Genomic DNA, 22727 nt, shown 5'->3' with positions numbered 1-22727 from the left:
TTACTTTTCCTTTTGCATGGAAAGCTTTAAGAGATGGAGACACAGAGGTCTGCATCTTCACATGGAAGGTCTGCAGTGGGGGGTTTTGCTAGTTATTAAATAAAAAAAATAAAGAAAGAAGGGGAGAGATGCAGTTGGCCTAAAAACTCCAGCTGCAATACACTGACGCTATTCTCATGACAGAAGCCTATCCACAAATTTTAGTGGGTCAGTTTTACATAAATTTTGCATACCTCTGGGAGAGCCTGGGACTTAATCATAACTACTGAAAAAAATTTTAATCACTTAAGAACTAAACTAAATTAAGCATACCTTCAGCTTTTCATGTCATAGAGGCAGTCTTCAGAAAACAAGCACCAACTTCTAAAAATACACAGGCAGAAATACTTGCAAACCCTCTGCTCACCTCGGCTGCGCACCGGCAGCCTCCCCAGACCCAGCTTTCCTGGGTGCCCTGTGTTGTGCCCCACTGGGGAGCCTGGTCAGCCAGTCTGCCTTCCCACCAGAGCCCCAGCTCTGCTGCACGTGCTGCCCTGTGGGGACTCAGAAACCTCAGCAAAGCCAGATCACTGAGGGTGGCTCACGTCCTGCAAAGGCTGAGCAGCAAATCCCCACTGCACAGACAGAAAATAGAGCTGGTGTGCACAATTTTCAACCATTACAGAGCATTTATAGAGGAGATGAGGAACAGTCCTGTAAACAACTGTGTGTTGTGAGGCCTGAGGGGTCGAGCTAAAAGAGTTTTCCAATCCTCAGGCTTCAATGCTTACTCTAACTTTGGGATGCTCTATTCAGTTATACTTAGTGCAGGGAAAGGTTCTGGCTTAGCCCCAGTTCAACGCCACAATTTTACTTCCCAAAAAACACCGTGAAGTTCAGGGTGATCAGAGTAGAACCATCTGCTAATAAGAAAAAGCCAAAGATATTTCCTTCCTTTCTCAGAGCTATCACGTTCGATGAATCACTGCCATGCAGTTGTTTGTCAGGTTTTCTTTATTCTAGCATCACTTTTGCATTCCTACTTGTGATAGTAAGTTTTGGAACTCTGGTACATGAGACAAACTGGAAGATTTTCTTTAAAACAATTTTCTTTAAAAAGAAAAAATCTCAAAATAAAACAAATAAAAGACAAATCAAGCCACAGCAAAGGACAGGACCAACACCAGCCCCTGGGTGCAAACAGCAGCAGACCTGTGGGAAAGCCAAGGCAGACAAAGAGGCAGCAGACAAGACAGATTTTGGCCTTTCATTTGGAAAGCGTGAGATGGGAAAAGATTAACGCCAAAAACTAAACTTTGTGGTTACAGGAACATTGCACAGCGCCAGAGACCAAATATCAGAGCATTCCTGGCAGTCACCTGTGTGTTTCTCTCCTGCAGCTGATAGGAATGCTGGAAGCTTCACAGAAAAGCTTTGCTTGCCTCCCCACAGCGCACACATTGCTGCTTCTGGCCACACTCACATACACTCCTAAGTCCACACATTCCTGTTCTGCACAAACACCGTCACGCTCACAGCCACACATAGTGCACACATGCTCAGCTGCCTGCTGATGAAATGGATGCACTATGCCCCGCGGACACCAATCCCCAAGAGCTGCCGTGAATAACTGCTCCCACCTCCCCACCGCGTTCCTGGGGAGCAGCTCCCCACACACAGGGCCAGCCTCACACAGCCACACACGGTGACGCGCATGCTGACAAGTGGCCACATAAGCATCAGCACGTACACAAGATGCTCTGCAGATTGCTGAACCATGATGGTGTGACAGAAAGATCCTCCCCCAACTCTTCTTCCCAAACATCACGTATTTAAAAAAAAAAAAAAATCCTACTGGAAAGTCCTGGAAGTGATTTGGAGTACGAAATCCTCAAGGCTGCTGACAGGAGAGACCAAAGTAGAGCCAGGTCACGAAGACCCTCTGGAAGGAGAGGCGGTTACGGACCTGGGAAGGAGGCAGGAGGTGTTCCTTACTGTGGACTGTGAGGGTTCCAGGCTGGATCCAGATCCCACAGGGAGAGTCCTGGCCCAGTACTAGCCACTGGGTGCGGCATCAGTTCTGAGGGAGAGCAGACGGAGGCTCCCCAGCTCTCCGCAGCTGGGGCAAGAGGTCTGGATCAGTCCAGCCCTAGGTCAGAGTCGGACGATGACCTCTCATCAGCCATATCGCGGATGGCATTCTCCATGGGGGCCAGGTTGCCGCTCGGCGTGATGCCCATGGGCTGGATGACTTGCTCTCTGAAACCAGGGAGGAGAGAGAGGAAAGTAACACAAATCTGCAGCAGACAACACAGGAACAGATGAGCACTACAGCAGAAACATGGGGCTTGCGGAAACTGCCCAGAAGCAGCCCACAACCACACCAAGCAACCACTAAGAATCCCTTTTTAGAAGTGGGGGACAGTTATCACCACAAAACCTCCAGCATGATGAGGAAATGGCTGGAAGCACAATTTGCAAGCATTGTTATCCTCAGGTTCCCTGGAATAGGCTCAGTTTTAGGGTCCTGTCCAGGTACAGGTCGTGTGGTGCAAGGATTGCCAGAGGAAAACTAGCACTGACATCAGTGTTCCTCTCCCTCTAGCACATGATGGAAATGCATACATTAAATGCACTGCCCTTTCCCCCTCCCATCCGTGGGGGTGGCCTGAATTCAGTTGGCAGATTCTGGGTTGCTCTGTGGCACCTTTTAATGACGGATTATTTAATGGCAGAAGAACAACCAGAGAAAACGCTCCTGCAGGGAAACTAATTGGTGGCACTGACTGCCATCTGTCCCCAAAACGCTGCTTCCTGCTGAGCAGCCTTGCCAGGACAGTGGCTGCTGTTCTTACTGAGCACCCAGCCAAACCTGGTGAGGCAACAGGTGCTCAAAAACACAGTGCAGGCACGTAGAGGAATTTCACAGCACGCCACTACACCAAAGAGGTGCGCAGGGCTTGCAGTGCCTTCCCTTGCACGTAACGGGGCCCAGATTAAGGAAGTATTTCCTCATGTATCTCCTCCATGCTCTCCTACATCCCTTCAGTTAGGGGTCGCCTTGGGAATACATTGTGATAAATGTAAATCACAGACACAGGTGCTGATGCAGACATGAACATACACAACTTTCTAGTACCTGGACAATTTGTCAAACATGTTGACTAACTTCATGGCTTCGTATTCCTTCTGCTCTTCAGTCATCCCTTCCATGGGGTTGGGTAGTTTCTCCTCGACACGTCCCGTGACAGGGTTAATGCTGCAAGAATAGCGAGGCCAGGGCAAAAGAGAGAGGTAAAGCACAGGAGGAAAAAAAGGGCTGTTTAAAATCCTTCTTTGCCTGTACAGAGCAGAGGAACACAACGGCAAGGCTGACTGTCATTGCCGCTCGTGGTTCCAGTCTCTTTCTGTATGTCCTGTGCACAGTTGTCCCCGCTTGCAAATCCCTCCTATTTCTCTTGTGTAACCAACATCACCATCCTGCCAATTCCACAGTGCAGTTTTAAACCACATGCACAAGGGCAAATGACACTTTTTCCCTCTCCTTGAGTCAGAAGGTAAAAAGCTCACACAGAAAAAAAAACCCCAAAAAACAACCCCCAACCTGTAAACCACATTGAACAGGATGCTGGAATGTATAGGACCTAGAGCTGAGCACAGTCCTGGAGCTCTCCCACCACATCCCTCGTCCTTGAGTTACCACCATTAATTCACAGGCAAATGAAAAAAAAACAACCCCAAAAAAACCACCTCGCTCCAGCAGCACAGGGCTCTGGAGATGGAGGAGTAATTGGCACTTCCAACCCCACTGCAAGAAGGAGCCGCCCTTGCTCCAGCACCCAGTAAAAACCTGTCACCGCAGTGGAGTGTGCAGATGCCAAGAACGGGTGGGTATCAGATACGGATTAGAGAGAGATACTGCCACGTGCACACCATGAACAGGTCTGGTGCAGAATGGGCTCTGGCTGAAGGAACCCACTTTGCTCTAGAGCCTGTACCCAGCTGCAGGGACCAAATATATGCACCAGTACCACTATGAGGAGCTCAGCCACAGAGCCATTTCACCCAAGGAACAGGCAGAGAGGGTGGAACAGGACATCAAAGGTAAGGGTGAAACTGGTAAATAATGTGGAAGGAAATGCTCATGTGAAAAAGCGGGACAAAGCAGATGGCAGGGAGAGAGATGAAGAAAGGGACAGAGCAGGAGTGGGAAGAAGGTGTAGGAAGAGGGGTGCTATAGAGGAGAAGCAGACTTCTTTACTTGGGCTTTGCCTCTTTGTACTCCTCAGTGTCTGTGTCTTCATCTTCCGAGTACTCTCCCTCTTCCCGACCACCAGCCATGAGGCCTCGCGCTGCCAGGAGCCCAGCTGCATTCCCGTAGCCAGTGTACTTCACAAACCGTGACACTGCCAGGAGAGAGAGAGAAACCACCCTGTGCTTCCCCTTCTGCCTCTCCAGCCCCGTCTGCTCCTCTGTGCTCCAACAGCAAGATCAGCGCAAGGCCACGGACACAGAAATGCCAGTGCTTCCTTGAACTCCGACAGGGGAGCAAGGCTCCCACGCTATGCACCAAGAATGGCAGGGACAGCACCCACAGGGCGGAGGCCTGAATGCAGGCCAGGTTGTCAACAGGGTGTTGGGGCGTCCTCCAGCACAGCTTTTCACTCACCGCTGGCACAAGAAACTCGTTCCCACAGAGCACTTGGATACTCTCCACTTTTCCCTACTCAGTGTATCTGGCCCAAGGGAAGACAGAAGATCCTGCTGGCTGCAGAGGGTCACCAATCCCACACTCTCTGGCTTGCCCAGGGGCCAAGCTTCAAGATTTCCTGTCACCAAAGCCCACAGCAAGCCCCTGCAACTCACCACTCTCCTTGCAGAGGACAAAGAGGAACTCTGCCGCACAGTGCTTCACGTCTGTGTCGATGTGGGTCATCAAACGTACCAGCTTGTTCCGCAGTGAGTTCCCCACCTCTGGCCGATTCCTCACATCCCGGAGTGGAGGCAGCACCTACAAGGCCACAATGAGGGGTGATCAGCAGAGCTGGAATGGCAGCAGCAGGTCAGACAGGGGAAAATGTATGTGCATTTTACAGATCAGCTAAAATTAATAAAACCAGAGTGTGGGAGATGTGGAAAAAACCAGTGTGGGTACCACTGGCCTCAATCACCCATGCGTATCAGAACCCAGCAGAAAGACAGAGGAGGTCTGTTTGGAGGATGGCAATAATCAGGCCGTTTGCTATTCTCTCTGCTCAGTGCAGCATCATTCAATTAGGCCGACAGATAGCGTACCTTTGCCTTCAGGAACTTCCTCGTCTGGCGGTGGACTCGGGCACTCTCAGTCAGCAGGTTCAGCACAGGGGTCAAACTCTCCTTCAGCTTGTGTCCCTGCAGAAGTGTCCACAAAGTGAAAAACACGTTAGTCACACTGAGCTCAACTCATCCGGTTAGTGATGGAGAACATGAGTACAGACCATCAGGGAAACAGATGGACATGGAAGCTTTCCAGCCTCTACTATAGGAATCGGTGCTTCATCATTCCTCAAACTGGCACGAACTTCCAAACCCTGCTCTGTAGCACAGCAGTGCTAGAAATACTTGTATAGGGCATCCAGAGTAGAGAAGCGCAGCTGTAAAATTTGGAGGCCCTTTGGAATAACTCCAGAGACTGAAAGCCACAGTCAGCTTGAAAATAACGCAAATTCAGGCTTCCAGAAGCGGCCCACCATATCACTGCTGAGTTGAGCGAAACAGAGCACTTATATTTTAATCACCCAGTTAATCATCTACTGTTCAACCCATCTCACTACCTGCAGTCCATAAAGCAATCACCCAGTCACCTTCCCAGTTGACAGACATTGTTTTAGTCCTACCATCAGAGTTTTGCCTCTACTAAAAACTGCCTCTTCTGTAAAGGGCTATCTCCAAAATACCCATGCCTTGCTGGTGCTCATGTGGTGTTGGCACTGGGCTTTTCAAGGATGAATGTAGACTGAAGGAAAGGTGCCCTGCAGTGAACTTGTGAAAACAACAGTGATGAACTCACACAGCAGCTTCACAACTCACCCTGTCAAGGCGTCGCTCCAGGAAATCCAGTAGGATGCTGACTGCATCCATGTTGACACCCATGTACTCAAGCGAGCCTGGCCGGACTTTCGGGGTCAGAAGGACATCCAGACATTTCAGGGGCAAGTTGCCCAAAAGGTTAACTGTATGACTAAAGATATAAAAGAGAAGTGAACACGCAGTCATGGATCTTTGCTCACTGAAGTTCTTCAGCTATCCAGAAATGAAGGTTCGTTACTAACTTCCAGGAGCGTCAGTACCTCAAGATCCAAGCTGTCTTTGGACTGCATCCCAAGCTCCTCACACCACTAAAAGGGAATAAACTGAACTGCTTTTTGGGTAGTTGAACTATTTTCTGGGAGTCCAAAGAGACTTCAGTGACAACTGGGAAACCATGGATCTTGACAGAGATGCCAAGTAGGACTAATCTGGGTGGTCAAAGATCTTTCTCTAGGGCCTCCTGCTGTATGACTCCTTCTCAGCTTGACAGTCAATGCAATGCATTGTTTAGGATTCCTCTGACTATAGTTTTCTTGAGAACAGGATGGTGTCACCTCCTCACAGCTGACACCCCTGGACCAATAAGGCTCAGCAATGTGACTCAGGCAGTTTCTCAGCATGGCTCAAGAGACTGACAGTTAATTAAGGGCACTCCATGCACTCCTTAATTAAAGTATTGAACATCTGCTCTGGCAGATTGCCCACTGAAGTGGGTGGCACTGTTGAGGAGGCCTGACGCAGGATACTGAATACAGCCCTTGGGGTCAGCAGGCTTGGAGAAAACCCTTCCTCCTGTAGGCCGGGAGGCTGTGGCATTAGCACACAGAAACTGACTGTAGGAAGGGCTGGGCTATTTCTGGGTTCTTAGCAGCGTGAGGAACACACAGGCCAAATCAAAGATGCCTGCTTGTCAGCAGTCACCTTAGCAAGCACCAAACAAGCAGATGTTAATGCCAGGGTCAGGCAGGATCTGCCTTGGGGACCCTGTTTCTAGTGAAGATCATGACCTAGTTATCTAACACAGACCTGTGGAACTCCTCAGTCCGGTCCTCTCCATCAGCAGAGATCATGAGGCAGTGGCGCAGGAGGGCACCCAAGTGCCGGTACAAAGCAGCATCTTCCTGGACCCAAAACAGAAAATTAAAACCTTGATGAGGAAAAGGGATCCTCCATGTCCCACAGCCTGCTGCCCCTGCAGCCCACAACCCCATCCCTCCCTCCAGCAGCATGATAACCAACAGCAGGGTATTTAACTTGAAGTAGCTTCCCAATTCTCATTTTGAGGTCAACACAGAGTCTTCCTCCTGCCCAATACCTTTCCCCTCACTCTACAACACCGGGTCAAGGGCTGGAAACGGCCCCAAAACAGGCCCATGGATTACCCAGAGATGTTCTCCATCATACTTTCCTCTGACCTTGCCCAGAAGGTGAAAAGAGTACCAGGACACACTCAGAAGCAAGTTACCTGGGAGCATTGCCCTCCCACTTGCACAACAAATCATGCCATTAGGAAGGAAAAATACCCAACTTTTAAACTGTAATGCTCTAAAAGTCTTAAGGGTTAATAATGCATTGGATAGAGGTGGTGCTCTAGGGGGAAAGGTCCATATACACGCGAGTTTATTGCTACCCGTACAAGTACCTGGGGGCTGCACGAGGGCCGGTATGTAATATGAGGAAATGCAACAGAGGAGAAAACCAGCAGTCAAGCCACATCCCGGAGACATGTGACTACAGTGGGATGGGACACCCAAGGAGCTTACCTCGTCAACCTCCCTCTTGCTGGAATCAAAGGTGATATTGAAGAGCACTTTCAGGATCTCCATGGCTCGCTCTGTCTCTTGCCGAGGCAAAGGTGGGAGAAGTCCCTCCTCAGTGGCAACTTCATAAGGGTCCATCCACTTTACACCAAGGGTCAGCTCCAGGGTATCTGTCATCAGGCTAATGCCCCTGAGCTCTTGGGCTAGCTGCTGCCGGATGTCCACTCTCAGCGCCGTCAGCAGGAACAGGAGACGCAGGTCAAAGAACTTGACCTCGTGAGGAAGGCTCCTCTCATTGTACAGTTTGATGCGCTTGGCCAGACCCACCACCAGCCGGGCTTCAGCTGTCAGCTCCTGTGCCCTAGGGCTGCTGAAGACAATGTTGCAGAGACATTTGAGGGATTCCAGAATTACATCCAAGTCTGGGACCTCCCGGATGAGCTCCTCCGAGTAATCAATGCCAGCATGCCTGGAGAGGGTCTTCAGGCCTTCCTTGGTGGTGAAAGGGTCAAGGCAGTATTTGTCCCGGGACAGGATGCGGATGCTTTCCAAACACGTGACCTGGCAGGAAGGCTGCAGCTCTTTTTCCAAGAACTTGATCAGCAGCTGGGCCATTTTCTGTGCAGTTGGAAAAAAGTAATGCCTCGCACACTGATGCTTCACGGTGCTCCCCCACCACCCTGTAATGCTCTGAACTGGAAAATGCAAGGGCCATCTAGAGATAAGCCCACTAATGGCTCTGGATCCTGACCCAGTATGAGCAAGGACACCCACCAAGAAACAAAGAACAGCTGGGAGAGGGTATCAGATGTGAGGGGAGAATATGAACAGGCAACTATTGCGTATTTTAGCTTCACCCATAGTTAGGATGATTCAGGCTAACAGTTTACTTGGCAGCTGCATTAAGCAAAGAGGGCAGAGCAGAAACACCCCTTATGGCTTCACTAAGGGGCAACAACCAACTCAACAGTAGTGCTCTACTCCCACCCAGAGCCTTAAGATTAGGGAGGCATCTGCTCTGGGTGCTCCAGAAACAGACTGAAAAAGTTGAGAGATGCATCAGAAAATCACCAAGGGAAGGTAAAAGAACCCAAGTGAGGCAAGAAGAACACATGATGCCGCAGGAAAGAAGGTGAAGAGGCCTCAGGAGATTCAAGTAAGTAGTGTCTCCCTAAATCTCAGTGCTGTCTGGAGACCTACTAGCCCAGATCCTCAAGTAGGTACAGACTAGCAGAGCTCCACTAACACGAATCAACAAGAGCTAAAAATCTAACCCTTGTGGATAACAGCATGGTACGCGACAGCAAGGAACAGAAGAGTACAAGAGCAAAGGTATTGCTTCATGCAATCACATCCAGCTGGGTTTAAACCAAGTGCAGCCATGGTTTGAACCAACACCTCACATTACACCGGTAATTCACTGCACACACATTCACACCTTGGTCAGGTAAGATCTCACTAGATCTCTTTAGCATAACACCGTATCAGAGCACATGTCTTTCCATGCATACTACAAGAGCAAAGGAATCTAAGATTGCAAGTTTTGCTATCACTCAGTGTAATAGGCTTAACACAGCCTAATCAGTTATACTTCAAAATAATAAAAGGACTGAGGGAAAGAATGAAGAAAAAAGGAATTTTAGTCCTTAACGTGAGGCTAGCAGAACTGAACAAGCTTTAGCTCATGAAGTATGCCCCACAATCATAACCCTGAGAAGCAAGTCATTCCTCTTCTTCCATACGAGACAGACACATGAGTTAAAGATGAAGTCATAAATAGCCAAAGCCTCTGACAGACTCAGGTTGAAAAGATCTCAGAGCATGTGCCCAGGGCTACACCAATAGAAGAAATGAGCACAAGGAACTAGACGGTGATGCTGAATTCATATTTCATGACATACACTCCAAAAGTGGAGCACCCCAAGGCTGGCCCTGAACTTACAGCCCGTGTGACTGTCCCAGCCTGAACAGCAAGTCAGTGCAAGGCAAAGAGCTTGGATCTTGCAAGATCTGGTCCTACACGTCAGGCTGTACCTGGAAAAACTTCACACTAGCTTTAACTGGCAATGGTACAGACAAAAGAGGTCCCATTCTCCACCCTGGATGCCTGGTTTGCACTTGCCATGCTAACATAGGCATTAGCACAATCAACCAATGAACTGGACCACAAAACTGACTCAGCTTGAAAATAATCCAGGAGAAAAAAAAAAGTTAACATTTAGGCAGATCAGCCCACCAACCACGCGCAGCCACGCAAAGGTCTGCCCTCACATGAAAGAAGTGAAAGAACAGAAACAAACAGGCAGGAGCATTTCTTTCCATCAAGTGCCAGATTACACCAGCTTAAAGTATCTGTTAATATACAGCCTTGATAAAATCCTGCAACTGGCTCACAGCAAAACCACTTACCCTCGAGAGGCTTGCATGTTGCTATGATCTTTGCCTAGCTGATCCATGCCACAGATAAAGGATTACACTTTTATATACCCGTGGCTGAGACTATATCCATCACTGAACCCAAAGGGCTTGCTAATGCTGGAAGGGTGCTGACCTGTATCCTAAAACAACTACTGATGGAAAAAACAGAGCCAGGCATTTTGAGCACACCATTCCCTAACCAAGTTAATGAAAAAACACTCATTTCTTTTCCTGTAGGGGCTGCCACCACCAAGCCCTGCTGGACATGAGTACGCAACAGCAGCAGATTTACACATCCGACAAGAGGAAGAAAGCCAGGAGTGTGCCTACCTTCCTGTCTTCCCGCTCCTCATCATCAAAGGTGAAGCACTGAGATTTCTGTGGGGGCAAAATAAAAACAATCAAAGCAATAGGTTAAAAATCCATAAAACTGTTTTGCCCAGCCAAGGAAGGGCCATTCAGCTGGAAAGCAGAAAGTCTAAAAACATACTGCAAAAGCAAGCACACCTTCTCAAGGACAGTCCCAACCAGCACAGAGACAAGGAATCAGCATGGCAAGGAGTGCCACAGTGCTCAGAGAGGTCTACAATATTTGTGGGGTTTGTAACAAACAGCACAAACTCCCAAAGAACAAGACAAAAGGAAAACTCCCCTGCCACTGAGGTTTTTGCTTCAGTCCTGACTTTTCTTTCCAGTGCTGTCCCTACCTCAGCAACTCTATCTACATGCATTGCAACTACAGGTAATGAATCTGGTTTGAATAGCAGAGATTGACCACGCCACCAGGTCTGAAACGCTTTCCTTGTCTGAGGTTCCCACTGTTCTGTGGGCCCCCGTTTCTCTTCCATCCTTGAAAAACATCTGTGATGAATATTACCCACTGCCCTCTTCCACTGGCTCTGCATTGCAGGCTGAATGCCACAGGCCACAGTTGTGCCCATCTGACAGATGGGCTTTTAAAAATAGTGCAGCAGTAAAGTGGGTGCTCATCACAACCCAAATATCCTGTAATAGCCGGTAATTCCTCTGCTCAGCAAGGCCTCCAATCGCAGGTGTTCCCCGACTCACTCTGCAAATGTAGTCTCCCCTGCCGTTCACTGCCTTTTTTACAAGCTGCTGATTTCCTGTCTGCTTAAAAACAGAAAATAAAAGTTTGCAGATTAACTGTGTCACAGTTACCAAGATCCCAGGGATGGCTTTGGTCTTTCTAGCCTAGAACAAGCTGTGATGGGCAAAGCAATGCCAGCACACTGGCTGAGAAACCTCAGGTGTGGAAGCAGGACAGCTGTATTCCTGGAGGGCAGCCCCTGGCACAGCACTATCATGCTTTAGCATGGTGACCTGACCAGTGCAAAAGCTGCTGCACCACGTTATGAGGAACCGGTGGTTCAGTCCTGGAACCGATCTGCTCTGCAGACAACCACGCCACTTGTTCTTTTCCTCCACATCCTCTTTGCGGGCTCCTGAAATCTCATTTCTGTATATTTTTCAGCCATACCTGTGGTTTTGCTTTTGCTGTAGTTTCCTCCTGGCAATCAAAAACTGACTGCGTATGCAATAGTGAATTAAAATTTATCCCCAGAAAAGTATCATCATTTTTTTACAGTAAAAAAAAAGTCAGGAAGTTGCTTAGTTTATCTGCAGTTTCATAATGCTTGTTGAATGCTCCATTTATTCTAGACAGGCTAGCAAAGCCACTGACATTCTTACAAGTTTCCTACGCTCGATACACTGACAAAGGAGCCAGCCAGAGGAATTACACAGAAGATATTGTGGTTTGATGCCTCAGGCTTGTTACACATCAAATTCTGTTTGCACTCTGAATTCCTCCAGCATTACACCTGCTGTAGGTGATGTTAATCCTGTGGACCATCTTTAATAGGGACCTACTCCTGAGGTAGTGTCTCCCCTGTTTCAAAACAGAGTGCTGGAAACAGCTGCACACTCTCGCTCTTGCACACTTGTGAAAAATATTCACAGGTTCTCCCTGCTGGCTTCCCACCTACTCAAGAATGGTGCAGAATGAGTCACAGATCTGCAGGGCCAGCCCCACCCTGGTGGAAACCCTCTGAAGGAAATTTCCCTGACAACCAGAGTCTATTTCAAAAGGGATTTACCCCCACAGATAATCCTTTGCCACTCTAAAGCTAGAAACACTCCCATCTCTGCTTCCAAACCATTCTTTTGGGGTTTTTTATTCTGTATTTGTTATTTACTTCTTATTATCAGCTTTCAGATCAAGCATCTGTACCAAATTCCAGCAGCCCATCCCTGTCCACCTCTGATGATCTTTTACTTGCAAATCACAACCACGATTTCACCTGCAGCTCCTCCCCAGGCCTCAGTTTTATTACCAAACCTTGCCTTAACAAAAAAGCTCCTCCTACTCAGTCTTCACATTGACGTTTATTTCCCTACCAGGTTTTACTTGGGATCTGGATAATATTTTTTAAAGAAAATCCCTTCCACGTGCTTTACTTCCATTATACAAAGGAACCAAGATAGAAGCTGCTTAGCTGCTTCCTAGCAAAACATCAAGCAATGAACCATCTGTAAGTAAAAGCCGAAGCAGTCTGTAACATTTTTATGGCAGTAACGCGCAGACAGATGCACTCAGAGGAGACAGACTGGGGACAGCCGGATGGCACAGAACACGGCCAACCTGCTTCCAGGCTTGGAAACAGCAGCAGCTGACATCAGGGAGAGGTCTGATGCTCACTCACCTCCTGGTTGTAGATCTGAAGCACCTTGAGAACTGTGTCTTGCTCCCCACTTTCCAGGGTGGCTACTACAGTCCTGAGCTCCATTATCTTAACAGCTTGGCTTCAGCAGGAGGTGAAACCGGGAGGAAAGGGAGTGAGGGGGCTTCCAGAGCTCCTGGACAACAGTGATGGTGATGCAAAATGACCTCGATACACAGATATCTAAGAGGGAGAGAGAAAGGGGTGGGGAAAGAAAAAGAGGGGCAAAAAAATAAATCACAAAAAAAAAACCCCAAGTGACATTGCTCACGCTGTTGCATCCATAAAAGCAGAGCAGACGGACACCCCAAGTAAAGCCAGCAGCCAGCTTCCTCTCTCTCCCTCTAATCTTCTTCCTCTCTTTGCTTTTCAACGTTTAATATATGCTCTCCCAGTAAAGCACTCGGGGAAAACCTTCCCCCCACCCAGCCAGGGGATTAACATAGAGCAGATAACAGCAGTTCCCTGAAATAGCTCTCTGCCTCCTCCTCCCCTGGCTGGCCTGATTTCTGCTACTGCACAGAAGAAGAAAAAAAAAAATATCCAGAAACATTCCTGTGGAGTAAAAAGGTATGGAGAGGAAAGCCAGGCAGACAGGAAAGCATCCCCCTGTTTTAAGGCAGAGCTACCTTTTAAGGTGGTGAAAAGAAAGAGTTCATGAGGATTTTGTTGCAGTCACTGCATGCAGTCAACACCAGAAACAGGCTGTGCATCAGATTATGTCAGACACACTGCACACGCAGTAAAACTGCACGTACGGGGATGGCTGGGCTCCACAGCCCCAGCCTTTATACCATTATAGAAGATAATGTGCCTCATGAGAATAATGTAAATGAGCAGATGCACATAGGCACGGATGATGAGATTATTTTAGACACAGGCACAAGTTTAACAGTTCACAGAGCTATGCAAGCCCATAGTGTTGGAAAGTAACTCCTAATGGTGGAAAATCTAGCAAATTTGGGTGGGTACGTGGGCTCACACACCCGTCTAGGCTCTGCGCTGCCACGTACCGCGGCTCTGCAACAGGGCCAAGCACCGGTCTCGCCCGTCACGGGAGCCTGTGCCCCGCGCCCCGGGGGATGTTCGAGGGTCCCGGGGCCAAGCCTGGCCCCCCCCGCCCCGGGGGTTGTTCGGGGGTCCCGGGGCGCCCCGGCGCAGCCACGAGGGTCTCCGGGACCCGGGGCACATGTCGCCCTCCGGGAGGGGCGGCGCCGGGGAGCTGGCGGCTGGCCCCCGGGCGGCAGCGCATCCCCAGCGCTGGGGGGCGGCCCCCGCCGTCCGTGGGGGAAAAGGCCAGAGCAGGTGGCAGCACCGGTCACCCCCCGCCCTTCCACACCCGCCAGCGCCCCCCTCACGCTGCGGCCTCCATCCCCTGCCATCTCGTTGCACCTTCCGACACCCTCAGGCACCCTCCTTCGGCCGCCAGGGCCGCGCAGGGCTCTGCCGGTACCTGCACTCCTTCGGAGACGCCGGAGCGGGCCGGGGCCGCGCCCGACCCCGGCCCGCCTGAGCAGGGGCCTCCGGCCCGCCGCCCTCCCGGCCCAGCGGGCGCCTCGGCCCCGCGGCGAGGGCAGGGCAGGGCCGGGCCAGAGGAGGCCGCTAGGCCCGGCCGCCGGCGGGGAAGGGGGGCGGCGAGCGAGCTGGGGCGCGGAGGGAGGCGCCGCTCCCTTCCTCTCCGCCGCCCCGGCTTCCTGCCTCATTTCCTGGCCCCGGCCCTCCCCCGGCGGCGCTCCGCGGCGCGGCCCGGAGAGCCGCGGCCGGGACGGGCCCGGCCTGAGGAGGCCCCGACAGCCGCCCCGCGGGCGCCGGAGGAACCCCACAGCGGGGCAGGTCGGCGGGCATTTGGCTGGGGCCGGCGCGGCTCCGCCCGGCGAGGCGGGGCTGGTGGCCGCCATGGCGGAGTGGGGCCGAGGTGAGGGGTCGGCGGGGCCGGGCCCAGGTGGGGGGCGAGCAGGGGGGTCTCCGCTGCCGTTTGTGGGGGGGCAGGGGAGCGCTGCCACCGCCATTCGGGAGCTGCAGCAGGCGGCGGCCCGGCCCGGGCGGCCCCTCTGCCCAGCGCCCGGCGGCGCTCCGTGCTGCCGAACCCTGTGCTGCGCCCAGCGGCCTGGCGGGGCTTCCAGTCCGGCCCGTCCGGGGAAGGTTTGGGGCGGTTTTGTCACGAAGAACTGGGGAGCGTTTCGTGGCACTGATTCCCCGAGGTTGCAGGTGCGAGGGGGCAGCTGTAAAGGCTTCCATGGCAAGCCCCAGACCGGCCGGGCAACGAGCCTGCTCTGCCTCGCCTGCCACGTCGGGTGAGCAACCGCACCAGTAGCTGTATCAGGCCAGATGAAACTCATGCTCCTCGGTTTCCCCCCCCCCCCCCCCCAAGGTCAGAGTCCGGGTGCCGTGGAGGATATGCTGGATGTAGAGAACAAGCGTATGGCAGACACCCTAGCCAACAAGGTCACCAGGCTGAAGTCGGTGAGTTGCTGAGCTCGGGGCGGGCGCTGCGGTGAAGGAAGGACAGGGCATCCTTCTCCAGGGCTTTGCGGGGGATGCGAGCTCCTGGTCAACATAGAGGGCTTCCTAAGTATTAATGACTCCTAAGTTGTTGGTGATGCGGTGGTTAACTTTTATTTGTGGAATGCCAGAGATGGCTTTATGAATTTCCACTTTCCTTTTGAGGTTTAGCGACATCACCTGATGGGAATGGTGTGGCTTTCGCAGCTCTCAGGTAAGGAGTTTTAGGCACAAGGAGAAACATAAAAGCTGCACAGAGGGGTATTGCTAAGCGCACCTCTCAGGGAAAAAAGTCAAAATAAAAGGGCAGGTAAATTAGTTTTGAAAAATGCTCATATCTGTAATAAGAGGTGTTCTTAAAGCTAGTTTGCTCCTACTAACATCAAATACTTTGATTTAGGGTTTAATAGAGGTCAGTGACTCACCTTGTAGAAGGGAAGACTTGAGTTCTTGCCGTTGTGTCCCGGCATTTAAATGCTCCTGTCCTATATGACGGTTTCAGACAGTCGAGCTTTAATTTCAGTGTTGCAGAGCTGAAGAAGTTCAACCTGAAACCAAAATGAGAATTTATTCCTCTACTGAACAAGCCTCTGTCTGTCTGTGTAGAGAGGGGAAGCGGTGGCTTGCTTTTCTAATATGCGTTTCAAATTTTACCAGCACTAGATGCTTTAGAGGTTCTCTCTGCATTAGAAGTTCATTAATACCCATTTCTGCCCTTATCTTGTGTAGCTGGCTCTGGATATTGACAAAGATGCTGATGAACAAAACCGTTACCTGGATGGCATGGTAAGGAACCCATGAAATGTAAAAAGGCTGACTTTTTTGTGCTGCCTCTCAGCAGTTACCTGAACTGTGGAAGTTTAACAGCAGTTCAAAGTTAGCAGACAAAGTCAGATCCCAGTGGTCGGTTTGGCAAACCAGGGAGTGTAACTAAACCGGTTTCCAGTAGACTTCTAGATAAATAAACATCAGATCCTTGGCAGCTGCTAATACCACTTTCTCTGAATGGGCAACACGGGTGGTATTTAGCACCTGAGAAGACTGATGTAGGACAGCACATTTAAGAAATCTCCCAGGTGAAGATTACCTCCTTACTGGGATTAAAGAGCTGCCTGATGGGCCTGTTCCTCAGATGCTCCTGTGATTTTTGGTATTGCTGTATAAATCTGTCTGGGTTACGTACCTGTAACCCCTGAAACACAGGCCGCCTGTCAGGAGTTTGTAGTTCACTGATGTCTTTGGAAAGAAGGAGCAAAGCTGATGCTCTGGGTCCATTCAGGTTGTTTGGTGCCCTGTTCTGTCATCTTTCTGACACGCAACACCCAATAAAACCAAAATTGTTTTCCAGAGTAATCTGCCTTTTAAGCCTTAGTTGCTGATGGGAAATCACAGTGCATGGGGGAAAGGGCAGAATAGCACATCCCTGTAGCAGAGGGGTTACCTGCTATGGCTTTTTAGGGGGAAGGTAATTCGTTAACTGAATTGCAAGAGGAAGGGCAAGCCCACCCAGAGATTTGAGAAGGAGATCGGCAGCATAACTCTGGTGCTTGGAGAGCCTTTTCTGCCTGTGCCGGATGTTGGAGAGCTGGTATGTGGAAGCAAGAGAAAAGATAATTGTAGTGTTGAAACCAGTTGAGTCAAAGGTGTAAGCTCAGCTTGGAAGCTTAGTAACGGTGTATGCTGACAGTGTTGGAGCATCTGAAATGGATACTTGCTCAGCCCAAAAATTAGAAGCATGGAGAACTGGAATAAAAGGTGTAATGGCAAAGGACCTTAAAGGTGAAGCCCTCAATCAGCATGAAATTGTGCTGCTGTTACAGAGAAGGTTTTGAAGCATTTCAGGAGCAGCATGAGCAGAAGCTTCAGATAATTCGTGGATAAGGAAAAGAGACCAGAAGTCAAAATGAAAATGCCTGAACTGCATTGATTTGAGAATAGTTTGCCATGCTCTGGCAAAGTTGCACATGCGTGCCATTCCATGCTGAAGAAAAAAATAGAACTAATGGCAAGAAATTGCAGCTTCTTGTGTGCTTGTGAGCCTGTGATGCTGTACATTTAACGGCTTTGTGTAGGGACAGTTCCTTTAGATGAAGTGCTCGCTTGTAAAGTTGCTGTTAAGGTGTTTCAGGCAGAATATGCTGCATGGGTACAGCTGAACAGTTCGGCAGCAGGTAGCTTGACCCTGTTTTAAAAAAAGGGGAGGCAGTTTGTTTTATGTTTGGAACAGACCTTCCACTGTCTCTTTCGTTGGTGCTGCTCCTGCAGCCTGGGCACAGGAGGGGCAGGACCTTCTGGGAGAGATGTGATGAGCACAGAGAGGCCAGCAGCTACTGTGTGGCTCTCCGTGCAAATGTTTTTTAGCCAGGAAGTGGGAGATTCTTCAGGGATATCTTCATCTGTTTTTAATGCCTCTGTCTTATTCTTTCTCATTCAGGATTCAGATTTTATGAGTGTGACTGGCCTGCTAACCGGCAGTGTGAAGCGTTTCTCCACCATGACACGATCTGGGAGGGATAATCGCAAGTTGCTCTGTTCTGTTTCAGCAGGACTGATTGTTGTTTTCTTCATCCTCTACTATCTTGTGTCAAAAGCAGGGACTTGAGCTTGTTCTGCAAGTTTTACAGATCAAAAAACATGACGATTGACAGACTTGTTCAATGCCTTTCTTAGTCTGCCCTGTGGTGGAGTCTTTGAGATGTTCCAGACAGACCTTCCAAATAATTTTTCTTTCCACCAGCCTCTTGTCATTGTTCTGACTGGTCTCAGACATCTCTTTATAAAATGAGTATGTTTGATTCTAAATGGATTTTCATGTCTAACACAATTTTGATGGTGTTAAATGCTTACGCCTTTATCTCTTGCCTTGTCCATGTCTTGCGGCCTATTTTTAAGGGCCACTTTTGTGTTACCTCCTTACTGATACTGAGCACTAAGCTTGTGAGCAGATGTGGCTGAGAAATCCAGAGACTTGTTGATACTTAAATGTTTAATAAACCAGCTGAGCTTTGGAAGCTGTAGAGTTTAGGATGTCGATTTATCACATTTGTTAGTATGAATCTGTGACTTACATTCCAGTGTGGCCCCTCAGCTAATACCTGGTCTCAGTTTCCCCTTGACTTGGGGACCTGTTAATATCCTCGGTGTCCCTGGGTTGAAATGAAATCTGTACTGCTTTGAAATGAAGTTAGCAGTAGATCTGGACCCTGGTACTCTCTCATTGTTGCAGTGAAGTGTTGCAGAGGAGCAAGACTAGCTTGGTCATCTTTATCAGCCTGGGTAAAGCTGGGGATGAACCCTGCAAGAAAGGGCCGAAGTCCATAAGCCACCTTGATTTACACACATATAGTATCTTCCAGTACCTTCCCACACACTTGCAAATGCACTCCCTTAGACTATTAAATCAGTGTGAAGAAAATCTGATAGCAAAAGGTTCTCTTAATTTCAGTTATTGTGGTACCCTGGTATTTGGGCACTTTGGGAAGATGTGCAAATAAAAGCAGAGGTTGAGGTCAAGTGAAATGTCCCAAACAGTGGTGGTGGGGTAGTGGCAAGAGGTCAAGGAAAGATTTGATCGGAGGGTTGATTTATTTATTTATTCATGTAGAAAGTAACGTAAGAAGCGCTTGCTTTGCCTTTGGTAGTGCTTTGGGGATCCCTGCCTGCAACACTCCTGTCAGATGTGTGGCGAGGCACATCCCTGCCGGCTTTGTTTGCGAAGCAGTCATTCCCGATGAAGGTGCAATGCATGCCAGATTTCCTCTCCTGAGGTGGTGCACGCAGCTCTGGGAGTGCAGTACCTGGGAAATCCATCTTCCCTTCACCCACCCTGCCTTTCGCTGGGCTGCTTGCTCGCCTCATGACCCCATTCTTCCATACCTGAATTATTTAAGTCTTGCCTATGATTGAAGTAAGAGATCTGTAACTTTAAAAATACTGTGTGTGTTAGGGGAAAGAAAAAAGAATTTAAAATCAAACACTCGTCTCTTCAGACAAACCCCCCACTGCCTGTTGTATAAACCTTCCACTTTCCAAAGCAGCTGAGCAGAGCTGCTGTGTTTCATCTTGTCTGTTTTCTGTACCAACTGCTCATGTGTTCTGGTTTTCCTTTTTGAAAGTCTTTGCTTATTTGCTTCTCTTACCTTCCTGTAACAACTGCCTCTGCAGGACTGAAGTATTCTTCCTCTGGTTTTACAGTCTTTCTCCTCTCCAGCAAGCCTATATTCATCAATGACTGGATGTTTCCTTTGGCCTTCCCCTTGTACCCATTAGGAATTCTTTGTCCTTGGACTAAGCTGGATCTAGATCTGTAAATGGACTGTGTTGTCCTTTGTTCTGGCTGTACCAAACTGCTAACAAAATACTCTCATAACTGGATTAGATGTCTTCCCCCTGTCTCGCCCCATGTGGGAAAAAAAATGCAGGGAAGGCAAGTAGAAAGGAGGCAGCAATGACTGTCTTTGGTTCTTCCTGCTTCTCTGGTAAGATGTGGCAGCTCTGAACTCTTTTTGTTTGGCAGAATGATGGGTGAATTGATGGACTTTGTTTTTATTTTCTGAAGCAGATGACTTATGATGAAAGGCCACTGAATGGCCTGGTCTTCACAGTGGTGGTGGGGTTTATTTGTTTTTACTGTTGTAAATAAAGTTCTGTTTTTAGAATTTTTTGCTCATGTTTTTTTCCATGTGCTTACATGTTAGCAATGCCAAGATCAGACCACTCAGCTGTTCTACTTGAACTGTAGAGAACCTGCAGCCTCAAAACCCAATTTCAGCATTATGCCGAGAAACAGTGTGTCTTCAATGAACTGAAGTATGGATATTTGAGCAGAGCTGCCCTAGCTTGGAAGGAGCAGGTCTTCATTGCTCTGCAGCATCTGCCTGTGCCATTTCAGAAGGTGACTTGTAACTCCAGTATTCTCTCTGAACAAGTGATACTTCAGAAGTTGAGCTGCTGGGGGAACTGTCTGCAGTATCTTTCTGTGCTGGTCTAGGTATTAAGTAGTCCTGCTATTAGTCCAGGTCTGACTTGCCTTTGGCCCTTCTTTGCCGAGGAAATATTTTCCTATTTTTAATGCTTTGTATCTGAACCTTTGAAGTCCTCTAGAACTCAAAAAAAGGATTAAAAAACCCCATATATTTAATTAACCTCAGAAGTTTAAAACTGAAAAATTTAAGTTAAAGGGGTTTGAACCTCAGGTGAGTTGTGCCCCCCTCTGATTCCCACTCCAGCACAGCCACACGATTGGAGGGAGCGTTTGTAGGACGCTGTGGGCACTGCGCAGTCTCCTCCTGCTCCGGGCATTTCTCTGGGCTTCTGCTGCTGCCTTTCCCAGTAGGTGCCCATGTCCTGTTGGTGTGGCGTTTGCCGCTATTGGGCATCAGCACGTGGCTGGAGCAAAGGCTTCAATGCGCAGAGAAAGATGTGTGAGCATTGCCGGGCAATTGATTCCATTGGGAGGATTTGTATGTGTAGGGAGTCTTGTTACAGAAATCAGTTATAGCACCACATAACGTGCCCAACCCTCTGAAAATTAAGAGCTGCAACATTAGGAAGTTCTTGGGAAAACTGAGTTGGGATGTGTCACCTGTAGGCATGTTGCAAAAGAATCTTGCACCGTAGTGAATGGGCTGAGGAAGTGCAAAATCAGAGAGAAGGAAGAATTCAGAACAGGGGTTAATCACAATAGCAGCACAGTAGTTGAAGGCAACAGAAGGACAGGGTGCAGGATCGAATATGTAACAGCGTTAGCATTGGGACTTAGTCTCTTGAAGATATTGTACCGCCTGGCCCTTCAGCATTTTCTAAACATCTAGTTATTTGAGTAATTTGTTTTGGTTTCAGTGCTCGCCCATAGTAGTAGTACGATTACAATGTTTTTTCTGAGGCATAAAAATTAGAGAGAGCAGATCTTCCTCACACACACCCCCCACCTCAAGGTGAATGTACGAAATACTTGGGAGTGTTTTTATTGAAACTGTAATAAGCCAAGAATTAGAACTCAGCTGTGAACCGTTACTTTAAGCATGGTTTTGCAGCACCATCTAAAGGTGCATCTCCAAGTCACCAGGGTGACTCATTAGCTACAGAATAACTTGGACTTTTCTTGAACGCTAATGCCACAGCTAACACACAAGCTGAACTGTAACACGCAGCTGGGATCACTGCAGCAAATGTAAAAAAAAAAAAAAAAATGGTAATAATGGGACAAGATGACATACCGGAAGTAATTGCTGTCTGCATCCGTATGCTCATGGTTGTTTACTGGAATTACTAGGTGCAGTTAACTGACTACAGGGGATTGCAGGTCTCGTGGAAGCTGCAGGTGCCTGGGGCTTAGTCAGCGTCACCTGGAAGGGGAAAAGTGAGAAGGAAACAAAGCGTGACCGTGGGGCCTCGTTCTCCACAAGGCTTGTCCTCAGCAGAGGTCGCCCAGTGCGGCAAGTTGATGTACGTGTCTGTGGCATTGGCCGTGCCTCGTGTGTGCCTGGGCACTTCTAGCTGACGCCCCCTGTCCCGGTGGCACGTTCCTTGGGAACCTCCTGTGTTACCAGGACATTCCTGAGGGGCTGCTGCTGCTCCTGCCTGGCACTTCTGCCCTTTCTGGGGAGGCACGTGAAGGCCAGAGAACTGGAGCTTGGGGTCGGGTAAAATACATCCCTCGAGTGCTTTTAGGAGGCCACTCAAAGCAAAGACGTTGATTGCAAGCAAGAAACAGGGGGATGTGCCCACGCCACCTGGCAAGGGAAGCAGTGCTGGGGCTGATGTCCCCGTCCCCACACCTACAATCCCTGACCCATCGACGCCTGCAACGTCCCTCTCCCGGCTCTCCCCATCCCCACCACCATCGACAGCCCTCAGCTTGGAGGAGCAGGAGGGAGACAGGACACGTCCTCTGCCGTCCCCAGCCCCCCCGGAACGCGGAGAGGGACCCTCCAGGTAGGGGTCGAGCAGCCCCGTGGGGACGGCGACCTGCTCGGTACCAGGTGGAAAAGGGGATGGGGACACCGGGGAGGCCCAGGGACAGACGGACAGCAGCGGTTAGGGACGGGGGAACGGCGGAGACGCGGGGCTGCCGGCGGCTGCTCACCGCTCGGGGGACGGAGCCCCTGTCCCCGGCAGGACGAAGGCCGCCGCGGGCCCAGCACCAGGGCGTCCCCCACCAGGGCCGGCCCCGGGCCGCGGCCGCAGTGCGCCCGCCATGCTGCGTGGCGGCCCGTTGCCGCGGCGCCCGGCGGTTCCGGCGGAAGAGGCGCGGGGG

The 22727-nt window shown here is 49.7% G+C and overlaps 2 protein-coding genes across 3 annotated transcripts; one reads left to right on the top strand and one right to left on the bottom strand.

Moving 5' to 3' along the window:
• Positions 1-977: 977 nt before the first annotated feature.
• RIC8A (RIC8 guanine nucleotide exchange factor A) lies at positions 978-22684 on the bottom strand. Of its 2 annotated transcripts, XM_055722941.1 has the most exons (13): positions 22557-22684; positions 21688-21816; positions 15895-16017; positions 12950-13150; positions 10557-10604; positions 7812-8426; positions 7075-7169; positions 6049-6199; positions 5275-5370; positions 4846-4990; positions 4241-4385; positions 3119-3238; positions 978-2238 (listed from the first exon to the last, which is right to left on the bottom strand). In XM_055722941.1, the coding sequence occupies exons 4-13, from the start codon at positions 13031-13033 to the stop codon at positions 2118-2120; spliced, it is 1620 nt and encodes a 539-aa protein (XP_055578916.1). In that variant the 5' UTR covers positions 13034-13150; positions 15895-16017; positions 21688-21816; positions 22557-22684; the 3' UTR covers positions 978-2117. The 2 variants fall into 2 exon arrangements, with proteins under 2 accessions (XP_055578916.1, XP_055578915.1); XM_055722940.1 differs by lacking the exons at positions 15895-16017; positions 21688-21816; positions 22557-22684 and adding an exon at positions 14421-14558.
• BET1L (Bet1 golgi vesicular membrane trafficking protein like) lies at positions 14749-20127 on the top strand. Its single transcript, XM_055722949.1, has 4 exons — positions 14749-14882; positions 15339-15430; positions 16199-16255; positions 17904-20127. Exons 1-4 carry the CDS (start codon positions 14864-14866, stop codon positions 18069-18071), a joined length of 336 nt encoding a protein of 111 aa, XP_055578924.1. The 5' UTR covers positions 14749-14863; the 3' UTR covers positions 18072-20127.
• Positions 22685-22727: the final 43 nt, after the last annotated feature.

This window comes from Falco cherrug, chromosome 10 (assembly GCF_023634085.1).
Source record: "Falco cherrug isolate bFalChe1 chromosome 10, bFalChe1.pri, whole genome shotgun sequence".
In the NCBI taxonomy this organism is placed as follows: domain Eukaryota; kingdom Metazoa; phylum Chordata; class Aves; order Falconiformes; family Falconidae; genus Falco; species Falco cherrug.
The sequence above is the reverse complement of the archived record's forward strand: the minus strand, read 5'-3'. Positions and strand labels throughout refer to the sequence as shown.